The 12,024-nt window shown below is 37.0% G+C and overlaps 1 protein-coding gene across 5 annotated transcripts in view; it reads left to right on the top strand.

Moving 5' to 3' along the window:
- The window catches only part of Reps1 (RALBP1 associated Eps domain containing 1), a 65,006-nt gene that overhangs the window by 35,050 nt on the left and 17,932 nt on the right, over window positions 1-12,024 (top strand). For all 5 annotated transcript variants that reach the window (XM_042694284.1, XM_042694451.1, XM_042694368.1 and 2 more), the window contains exon 9: window positions 7,688-7,809. In XM_042694284.1, the coding sequence (XP_042550218.1) occupies window positions 7,688-7,809 (122 nt within the window). The remainder of the gene's footprint in view (window positions 1-7,687; window positions 7,810-12,024) is intronic.

The raw sequence follows: 12,024 nt of genomic DNA, 5'->3' as shown, positions 1-12,024 counted from the left end.
AAAAAGACAGTTTCAGTCAAGCTTAATTTTTTGTAGTCATTTTGTGGCTGATTGTCTTTTTGTCTTCTGTTGCATTCAGATAGTTGAATCTGGCTTTTGCATGTAATTTGTATCCCCATCCCCTTTATTTAATAAAAATAAAATCAGTTACTGCCTGAATTTTAAGGCTGATGTTTTAGAAAGAAGTTCTTTTCTGGATTTACATTCCGTTTTTTTATCTATGAGACTTTTTTTTTTCTTCCTGAACTGTCTATTTAGCTGTAATTTTAAAGGTATCATAAATTTGAGTGTTTCCAGTTTCAATGTAATTGTGGTTTTCTTGTCTTTCTTTCTTTCCTTTCTTCCGTCCTTCTTTCTTTCTTTCTTTCTTTCTTTCTTTCTTTCTTTCTTTCTTTCTTTCTTTCTTTCTTTCTTTCTTTTTTGTCTCTTTTCTGTCTTTCTCTCTGTCTCTGTCTCTTTCTTTCCTTTCTTTCTCTCTCTTTCTTTTTTTTAAATATTTTTTTAAATTTTTTTATTGTGAAAATACTGTACAGGGGAGTTACAATTACATGGGCAAGATAATGAGTAAATTTCTTATCAAGCATTGTAGCCTCCTCCTTTGTTTCCCCTTCCCATCCCTTCCCATCCTCCCCCCTACCCCCCACCCAATCCTCCCCACGGAGCCCCCCACCCCCACATGAAAGTTGTAAAGTTTGTTTTGGACATAAGGACTTGTACATCTCATTATTGCAATGGGTCCACCTGTATCCCTTTCTTCCTTCCTTCCTTTCTTTCTTTTTCTTTCTTTCTTGTCTTAGGACTTGAACTTAGGGCCTGGGCACTATCCATGAGCTTCTTTTGCTCAAAGCTAGTGCTCTTCCACTTGAGGCATAGCATCACTTCTGGCTTTTTCTTTTTTTGTGGTACTGAAGAATTAAACCCTGGGCTTCTTGCATGCTAGGCAAGCAATCTGCCACTAAGCCACATTCCCAGCCATGTGTGGTTTTCTTTTTTTTTTTTTTTATTGTGAAAATACCATACAGAGGGGTTACAATTACATGGGCAAGATAATGAGTACATTTCTTATCAAGCATTGTTGCCTCCTCCTTTGTTTCCCCTTCCCATCCTTCCCACCCCCCCCCCCCAAAGTTGTAAAGTTTGTTTTTTGACATAACCATGTTTGTTTTTCTGATTGGGTTCATGCCCTGTAATCTTAGCCACTCAAGGAGGCTGAGATCCGAGGATCACTATTCAAAGCCAATCCAGGTAGAAAAGTCCATAACATTTACTTCTATTAACCATTTAAAAAGACGAAAGTAGAACTGTGGCTCAAGTGGTAGAGCATTACCCTTGAGCAAAACACTGAGGGACAGTGAGTACCCCAGGCCCTATATTCAAACCCCAGGACTGGTACACAGAAAAAAACTGTTTTGATTACACGAAATCTGTTTTTTCTACTTATGCATGATGAACTTTGGAATTCTATTAGTTTGTGAATGTGGGGGGTAAGCATAAACTTTTTCTTGCACTTATCATAAACCCGAGATTCATATGATAAAGTTCTTTGAAAAATAGAAATTGTCCTGTGATACTGTGGGTCTCTCACTTATCTCTAAAAATCATTATACATAGCTGAGTTTTTAGAAGTTCACAATTAAGGGATAAATAGCCAAGTGTTTTATTTTGTCTAGTATTTACCATAAATAGCCCTCAGTGTTGGACCTTCCAAACTATAGGCAAAGGTAATGTGTATCTTTGTTTTTTGTTTTTGGGTCTGGTCATGGGGCCTGAACTCTTGGCCTGGGCTCTATCCCTCAGCAATTCAGCTCAAGGCTAGCGCTTTACCACTTGAGCCACAGCACCACTTCCGGCTTTTTTTCTTTTTGCTTATGTGGTGCTGAGGAATCGAACCCAGGGCCTCATGCATGCAAGACAAGCACTCTACCACTGAGCCACCTTCCCAGCCCTACCCTTATGTTTTAAAATACTTATTACCTTATTTTAAAAGAGCAACAATAAACCCTCTACATTATCATTAGCATAAATATTTTAAGAAAATAACTATTCTCTAAAGTAAAACAGCTATGAAAAGACTGGCATTGTTTTACATCTATGCAGATCTCTGTACTATCTGGATTAATGGAAGTCTGCTAGACTGCCATATTTGTTTCTATATGCAGTCTGTTGGATAGATTATATTTGAGGTGAACAAGAAGTTTGAAAACTAAAACCGTTTCCAGTTTGTTGCCTGTTTTTTAATATTCCATAAACTGTAAAATGTTTAATGTTTAAATGTTTAATCCCTAAAAATAATAAAAGAGGGCTGAAGGTGCAAGCAAGCTTAGAAAGTGTGAGGCCCTGAATTCAAATCCCTGTACTGACAAGAGAAGAAAGGGAGGGAAAGAAGGAAAGACACTTAACTTTCTGGTTAAAACAACTGGCCAGGCACTGGTGGCTCATCCTGTAATCCTAGCTATTCAAGAGGCTGAAATTTGGAGAATTATAGTTCAAATCTAGCCTGGACAGAAAAGTCCTAAAGACCCATGTGCTACTAATCAGCAAAATCAAGCTGGAGGCATGGCTCAAGAGAGCCAATTAAGCAATCAAGCCAAGTAAGTACAAGGCCTCTGGATATTAGCAGAAAAAAAGAGGAAAGGAAGAGAGGGGAAGGAAAGAAAATAAAAAGAAGGATATTTCATTAGACATGGAACATTATGAAATTCAAATTTTAGTGCCCATAAATAAAACTTAAGGACTAGAGAAGTGGTTTGAATTTCTCAGCCAAGAGCAAGAAAATGTAACTAAAACTAGCCATGCTCTGAATTATCTGGCTGTCTTTGTTCTATAATGGCATAGTTGAATAGTTAGAAACAATATAGTTTACAAAGCCTGAAATACTTTGTCCTTTTTAAAATAAAGCAAATGAAGGTTGTCTATTAATAAAGTACATGAAGAAAATCTAGCCTGATACAGTAAAAGAAAAGATTAATTTGTAGTAACCCTTAAAAATGTATTCTGTGTAGGGCTGGGAAGGTGGCTCAGTGGTAGAGCACTTGCCTTGCATGCATGAGGCCCTGGGTTCGATTCCTCAGCACCACATAAGCAAAAAAAAAAAAAAAAGCCGAAGTGGCACTGTGGCTCAAGTGGTAGAGCGCTAGCCTTGAGCTGAAGAGCTGAAGGACAGTGCATAGGCCCAGAGTTCAGGCCCCACTACCGTACCCAAAAAAAAAAAAATGTAATCTGTGTAGGTAATTTCTTAAAGCTTAGTTGCAGTGTGACAGTTGTAACCATAATTAATGAACTTATTGTACTGTTACATTAAAATTGTTGATCTGTCTTGTACTTTAAACGAATCCTTTATCCATACATGATTTTGTATCATAATACAGTGAATGTTTGTAGAATACCAATTCATTGAGTAATATCAATTTTTTTAGATGTTGGAGTATATCCTTATAAAATATTAACAGAACATACTTGTCAGTGTCACAACCTATTAGAAAAGTCTCCAAATACTTGAAGCTTTTGAACTTATGGGCATGTATACACACTTTTTTTCCAAATGTAACTTTTCTTTAAAAGCTCAAACTTTGTCATTAGTTACAAAGATTAAAAGCAATTGCTTAAAGTGACAGGCTGACAGTCTGACAGGCTTGGTGTTCTACTAATTCTGAATATTTAACTGTTCTTTGAAGAAAAAATGTTGTTCCATAAAAAAGCAGTCCATTCATTCACAACTGAATCACATACTTTTTTTGAGACCACTGTTGCACTTGGATATGCCAAGGATTGATATATATTTCCCTTTTTGTTAGGTAGAATATTAAAAAGATGTGTTTACAAGACAGAAGTGGAGCTATGGCTCAAGTAGTAGAGCACTAACCTTGAGCTTAAAAGCCCAGGGACAGTACCTAGAGCCTGAGTTCAAGACCTAGGAATAACATGTGCGCACATGCAAATGCAAGCGAACACAAACACATAGACACACACCATCTACAAAATGTAGAATAAACCCTAAAATTTGGACTTTGGTTAATAACCAATATTGGCCTATCAATTATAATAAATACCACACGAATGCAAGCTATTAATAGGAAATTGTTTGGACAGTAACAAAAATAAAAAGAACATATATCTAGAGAACTTTCTGGACTTTTCCCTCATTTTTCTGTAAATCTAAAATTGCTCTTAGTCTACATGTTGTTTTGTTTTGTTTTGTTTTTAAAGCCATGGGGCTGTGAAGGTGGCTCAGTGGTGGAGTGCTTACCTTGCATGCATAAGGCCCTGGGTTCGATTCCTCAGCACCACATAAGCAGAAAAACCTGGAAGTGGCACTGTGGCTCAAGTGGTAGAGCACTATCCTTGAGCTGAAAAGCTGAGGGATAGTGCCCAGGCCCAGAGTTCAAAAAAAAAAAAAAAGCCATGTAAAATAAAATGATTTGAAAGCTGGGCACTGGTGGCTCACGCCTGTATTCCTAGCTACTCAGAAGGCTGAGATCTGAGGATCATGGTTCAAAGCCAGCCCTAGCAGGAAAGTCCATGAGACTCATATCTTCAATAAACCACTAGAAAACCGGAAGTGGCGCTGTGGCTCAAGCGGTAGAGCACTCACCTTCAGCTGAAGAGCTGAGGGATATTGCCCAAGCCCAGAGTTCAAGCCCCACGACTGACAGAAAATAAATAAATAAAATGATATGATGACTTCAAAAAAACAAAATATGTTTGAGGCTGAAATTTAAAAAAACTTCCTGCTTCATTACGAACATTTTTCAGTGAGATCAGTATGTATATTTATTCTTGGTTTATAGTATAATAAAGTGAAAAAATTAAGAGTGGAGTGAAAAAATGAGGATAGAGAGTACATTGACTGTTAGTATGTTTTCTGGTCACTGCCTTGATTCTTTCTGATGAGCTGGTGCTACTCTCCTCACTATTGCTTTTCTCCTCATTGCCAATGTCAGTGCAAGGAGCAATCAGTAATGTAATCAGATCTTCCTGGTCTTGAAGACTCCCAAGAAGGAGTTCAAGGTCCATAGTTTGAAACTGCTATGGTAGGAAAATTATTAATGGATTAATTATAATTAATTATTTGGATAAATGGCATTTGAGTTTTCACTTTTAAGAGGCTATGCTATAACTCTGTACCAGAGTTATAAATCCATTCCAAATTATAACTGCCTTTAAGTAAGGGTGAGGTGCACTCTGTCCCTAAACTTGTAAAAAGTTATCGTAAGTGGGGCTGAGAAGGTGGCTCAGTGGTAGAGTGCTTGCCTTGCATACATGAGGCCCTGGGTTCAATTCCTCAGCACCACATAATTAGAAAAAGCCTGAAGTGGTACTGTGGTTCAAGTGGTAGAGCGCTATCCTTGAGCTGAAGAGCTGAGGGACAGTGCCCAGGCCCAAAGTTCAGGCCCCATGACTGACCATAAAAAGAAAAGTTATCATAAGTATTGAGTCTTGAAAGCCAAACCAAAGCTCTAGATTGTCCTAAGATGATGTTCAATAGTGAAAAAATGGAGCCCTACTTTGAATTAGGGTTTTTTAAAAATTATTTTTCCTGTGGATAATACTAATGTAAATCCATTTAGTTGTCTTTAATACTCAGCTGCTTTGGGGAATCACTTACAAAACACCTTTCCGTGCCTTCTCCTTCTGGCAGCCTTTCATGTTTGGAAAGCTGTACTGTCTATAATTTCTTTCCCTTCTAGTCGTGGTCCAAGATGTTTATTCCCACAGAAACCTCAAACTACCCAGTAAGGAATTTCCTGCTACTATTTATTAAAACAACTCGTGTGAAATCTTCATACAATAATACCTGAAGTCTTCTGCAGTTCATGGTTTTGCACTACCCTAACACTGTTATTACAAAGATGTTGAATTAAAAAAGAGAAAGAGCTCCTGATCTTAGCAATAACAAGTCCAAATGTGATGCTGTACAATAAACTAGAACTTTCAGTGTGGTATCATTTTAAAGATGTAACATCAGGATAAGTAATGGAAATATTGCAAGAGTCATGTAACAGAATAGGCAGCAGGAAAATCTTGAAAAAATTTTCAGCTATCAGTAAAAAAGAATGAACACAGCCCAGCAGTGGCGTCTCATACCTGTAATCCTAGCTACTCAGAAGGCTGAGATCTGAAGATCATCATGGTTCAAAGCCAGCACAGCCAAGGAAAGTTAGTGAGACTCTTAGCGCCAGTTAACCACCAGAAAACAGGAAATGTGGCTCAGTTGGTCGAGTGCTTGCTATGAGTTGAAGAGCTCAGAGAGAGCACCTAGGCCCATAGTTCAAGCCCCACAACCCCCCCCCCCCAAAAAAAAACCACAACTAACAACTTGTTATGAATATTTGAATGCTAGTATGTATTTGATCCTATGTATTTGATCCTATGATAGGCACTACATCTTGAGAGATGTATTTATTAATGTGCTGAAAGGTTGAGGTATGCATTGATAGGCAATATTAAGTGAATTATCTGTTTAGAATTCTTAAGTACACCCTGTTGGCTCACAGTTGTAATCCTAGCTACGAGGAAGATCTGAGGATGGTGATTCAAAGCCAGCCTGGTCAGGAAAGTCTGTGAGACTCTTCAGTTAATCACCCAAAAGCTGGAAATGGAGCTGTAGCTCAAGCATTGAGCACAAAAGCTCAGAGACAGTGCTTTAGCCTAGAGTTCAAGCCTCAGGACTGGCACAAGAAAGAGAGAGAAAGGAGAGAGAGAGAGAGAGATCCCAAGTATAGGGCTAACATTTAATGTCATGTCTTTGTTTCTGATGGAGAAAGTCAGATGACGTTTTATCCAACTTGCTTATGGCTAAAAGAGAAAAGTAAAAATTAGAAAAAGAATAAGAATTTATTTACTATTGAAATTCTTTGTTTTTAAATACAATTTTAAAACTATCTTAAGACATACAATATTTTAAACACCTTTTTGTAATAGTAGCATGAATTTGTAGCTCATTTAAGTTTACAAATGCCAGCGATAATGATCATGATAAAAGGTTGTTTCAAAGCTAGAGTGTGACTCATTGGTCTAGCATGTGCTTGTAGTAGATCTGAAGCCCTTTAATCCCCACCACCTCAGACAAAAATTTGTTTCACGTGACTTTGTTGACTTTGTTTTTTCCAAGACTTATTTCTAAGACTGAATTCTGGTAGCTTGGAAGATTTGTAGGGAAAACATGAATGAATTAGTAGCCATCAGTAATTCTCAAACTATGTCCCAACGGAACATGGAGAGAAAAACCGACTTAAATGAAGTTTATTTACTCTGGGACATCACAAGTTTGACATACAGATGTGTAAGAGAATGGTCCCAGCAGGAAATTATAGTATCCCCACGCTTATTTGAACAGAAAACCCAACTTTTCAAAGTCACCTTACAAATGAGTATTCCATGGAATATACTTCAGAAAACTAATAGCAGAAAATGATTCATAGTACGTACTCTTACACTGTTATCTGTGTAACATTTCTTACTAACTAGTTCTTTCTTTTGGTGAAAAGTTAGGAAGTTATCATTTCATTCAGGTGGACCATAAGTAGTATCAGTACATAGTATTGCCTGTTAATAGCTTTTAGGAACACAAGGAAAAGAAATTTAGATTATAAATTAGTATATATGAAAACCATCTGTTAGTTTTTATCAGTACATATTCCAAACTAAAATATTTTGTTAATAGAAACTTTCTCTTTTTAAATTGTAGATGTTGGGGACCAGCCAAGTGAGGTAGGTTATTCCGGATCTCCTGCTGAAGCACCTCCAAGCAAGTCACCATCAATGCCGTCACTAAATCAGACTTGGCCTGAACTGAATCAGAGCAGTGAGGTTAGCAAATCTTTCCTTTTCTTTGCTTAAAACTTAACTTTTTGGGGCTGGGGAGGTGGCTCAGTGGTAAAGTGCTTGCCTTGCATGCATGAGGCCCTGAGTTCGTTTCCTCAGCACCACATAAGCAGAAAAAGCTGGAAGTGGTGCTATGGCTCAAGTGATAGAGTGCTAGCCTTGAGCTGAAGAGCTGAGGGACAGCGCCCAGGCCCAGAGTTCAGGCCCCATGACCAACCAAAAAAAAAAAAAGAATTAACTTTTTAAGGTAAAAAGTTCCTAAAAGGATAATTTCTACATAGAACTCTTTCAGCTCAAATGTACAATTTAGAGAACCATCACTAATAATACTGTGAAAGATACCTCATGTGATTTATTGAGGCTTGCAAAATACGTAAGCTATTAAATGTTTCCATACTTCATCCCCACTAAAATTTCACCTTTGGGAGTTACTTAGATGGGGCAGATGAACAAAATTAAAACATCAGAAAGTAAATGTTTTGGTTGAGATCTCATGTCGAGAGAGGTTCAAGAGCTTAGGCTTGTATTAATACAAGTCCTTTGATTTCTATTCAACGTGGTGTCCACTGAGTCACACCGCAGTCTAAGTCCTTCAAGCAAGTTATTTGAAAATACATTGCGGGGCTGGGAAGGTGGCTCAGTGGTAGAGTGCTTGCCTTGCATGCATGAGGCCCTGGGTTCAATTCCTCAGCACCACATAAGCAGAAAAAGCTGGAAGTGGCACTCTGGCTCAAATGGTGGAGTGCTAACCTTGAGCTGAAGAGCTGAGGGACAGTGCCCAGGCCCAGAGTTCAAGCCCCATGACTGACCAAAAAAAAAAAAAAAGAAAGAAAATACATTGGGAATCTTAACATTGGAAGTAATTAGAGAGTAGTCACTAGTCTGGCTTTCCACATAGCAATAACATTTCTATAACTGAAACTATATTTAGTTTTACTTAATACAAAATGGAGTAGATTTACCATATAAATGTAACTAGACACTACGCAAAACAATTGGAACAAATGCATTGCTCCCTAGTTACTTTGGAATTTTAGTATACATACTTAGTGTTCATATTACCTGCACTGCTTTAGGCTTTGAACAGTTTTATGTTTGGTTTTTTTTTTTAACTTTTTTTTTCTTTTTTGTACTGGGGTGGAACTCAGGACATTGTACTTGCTGGGTAAGTGCTTTGCCACTGAGCTACATTCCAACCTTGAGCAGTTTTCTTTGTTACATTTTTTTTGTTGTTGTTGTTGTTGTTGTTGTTTTTTGGGGGGGGGGGGAGGTCCGGTCGTGGAGCATGAACTCTGGGCCTCGGCGCTGTCCCTCAGCTCTTCAGCTCAAGGCTAGCGCTCTACCACTTGAGCCACAGCGCCACTTCCAGCTTTTTTCTTTTTGCTTATGTGGTGCTGGGGAATCGAACCCAGGGCCTCATGCATGCAAGGCAAGCACTCTACCACTGAGCTACCTTCCCAGCCCTGTTACATTTTTTTGTCCTTAGGAGTTTGTGCCTCACTTTAAGGCAATGCAACAAAAATGTTTGTTGACTTTCAGGGAAAAGTAAGCTTCTGTGTTTCACATGTTTTTTAAAGCCAGAAAAGTACTGAATTTAAGAGGCTGGTTCATTTCAAATAGTTGAAAAAGGAGAACTGGAAGTCTTGCACTACTTGCACCTACTTTATAAAGACTTAACTGTAGTAATGATACTGGCAACTGAAACACTAGAACATTGTACCATCTATCCAACCATATGTACTAATGGTTTAGTAAACATGTTTTTTTTTGGAAGAATTTGCTAGCACAGTGGCTTATAGAGAGTATGGTCAGTGTTCTTGAAACTTTTATTTATTTGTTTGTTTATTTATTATTTTTTATTGTTTTGCTGGTTCTTGGTTCTCATGGCCTGGGTGCTGTCCCTGAGCCTCTTAGTGCTCAAGGCTAGCACTCTACCACTTGAACCACAGTGCCACTTCCAGAATTTTTTTTTTTTACTCTGAGTAGTTTATGGACTTTTCTGCCCAGGCTGGCTTCGAACCGTGATCCCATAGCCTCCTGAGTAGCTAGGATTACAGGTATGAGCCACCAATGCCTAGCTTGTTTTTTTTTTTTTTTTTAAAGCAGTACCAGAATAAGAGTGTTTGCTAGTCTATTATTATCAGTTTATAAGTAAAAGCACTCAAAGCATCTCACTTTCTAAAGCCCATGTTCATTCTAAATGAAGGAGTGTGTTTTCATTGAAGACTAGGTATAGATGCCTCAATTCTCCGGTAGTTACATTCTCTCTAATACATATTCCCACAAGGTTTTATTCAATAATATTTGGTAATGTAATTATAAATACCACAATTTTTGTGTATATTAAAAATTCTAATGAGACATTGATTTTAAGCTATTTTGATGCAATTTATTAAAATATGTACTTAGGAAATAAAATTTAGATTATGTTTTTGTCTTCCACAAGCATTGATATTATTTCAGTGTGTAATTTCTCTAGCACCTAAATGGATGAGGCAAAGTTATTGTAACACACTTAGAAAATTTGGTAGAGAGAAATTCATATTAGATAGTAAAGCCAAAGTACAGGTTACATTACTGACCCAAGTGTTTATATCATCCAACTTGGGTTCCAGTAGTCTCATTCCAGAGCCTGTTACTCCTAACCATTACAGAGTCATGAAGATGAGGCTATCTGCCCTCCAAATAGCTTACATACAGTTTTGTAAAACTGAGTTAAACTTCATGCACGCAAAATACATAGGTGAATGCCTTATTTTAGGCAATTTCCTACTGTACACTTTTTTTCTTTAGTTAGAGAACTTTGCACTTGTTTGGCAAGTACTCCACCACTTGAGCCATACTTCCCGTCCAGTAATTAGAATTTCAAAAATTCCTTCTGAGTTCTTGGAATAATAACTATTGAAGAATGAACTATATCACTAAATATTGGTGAATTCACTTCTATGAAGTGATATCCCAAAGTAATGAATTTTTGGGGCCCTTTATTCACAGAACACTAAATGCATGAGTATGTCTCCATATATCTTAATTACCACATTAACCTAAACTGTAGGAAAAGTTGTTTAGTGATTGTAGTGGCCATTTTTTGTAGTTAGTTTTCAACAGTATAATCATATACTAATATCTTAATTTCTACATCTTCTCAAATTGGATATATCACTATTTTAATTAGTAAGTTGAACTTTGAAGCATAAAATGTATACCTTCTTAAAATGAATTGTAAAAAGGATTTTGATTAATGGAGTAATTGTGTCTGTGTGTAAACATGTGTATGTATATATGTATATGTGTAGATATTTTTCCTCTTCAGGGAACAACTTATTTTTAAGACTCAATTTAAAGAACAGTTTTAATACAAGTTTGATATAAAAATTCTATATTATCTTGTTACTAAAATTGCTAAAACAAATGAAATTGATGCTACCTATTTTAAGAGGTATGATATTTGTGTGCCTCATTTAGAAAAATAGCACTTCATATGCATCTTCTGCATATAACACATACCCAGATGCTTGATTTGCTCTCATGTGGCCGCATTCTGATTTTTTCTAGCATGGGGAGGTGGGTACCTGATTGGCAATTCTGTCTTGTGGTCTGGCATGGCCTTTTGTAGTGCTGATGGGAGGATTTGACTTGCTGCAGATTGACATAAGCTCAAACATATACTCCATAATTTATTGCATCTTATTTCAATTATATTTTGTTAAATATCTATGCATATGTATAAAGTGTGCACGTACATAATAGAATCATCTTTCAGGGGTCGCACTGGCAAGTACAATGACTTGCTTTGTTTTGATCAAAGCTTCAATTCATTAGCATCACAAATGCTTTAAATTTTGTGTTTTTAAAGAACAATTTGGAGTTATTCTTCCATTTAAGACAGATTTTATTGTTTTACTTGGTGGCACTTGACCATTTATTTAACTTAACACTGTGTTGCTATATGGGTTTTTTTTTTTTTTTTTTGAGCCTTAGTTCTGTAAAGCCTTGAATCTCTTCCATAGAGATTGCATTAAATTGCTCCCATGCATTTGTCTGTGAGGCTGTTCAGCTTACTTTACAAGTTGAGACCCTAGATAAGTATAAAAATGGTTGTGAAAATTAAAATTACAGAATTTTGTTAAACCTGTGCAACACAACTTGCAATGCAACCTCTGAACGACTTTGCTAGATCTTCTCCAGTGATCTTCTACT

This window comes from Dipodomys spectabilis, unplaced genomic scaffold (assembly GCF_019054845.1).
Source record: "Dipodomys spectabilis isolate Male_0828 unplaced genomic scaffold, ASM1905484v1 ptg000001l, whole genome shotgun sequence".
In the NCBI taxonomy this organism is placed as follows: domain Eukaryota; kingdom Metazoa; phylum Chordata; class Mammalia; order Rodentia; family Heteromyidae; genus Dipodomys; species Dipodomys spectabilis.
This window is presented reverse-complemented; position numbering and strand designations above follow the sequence as displayed.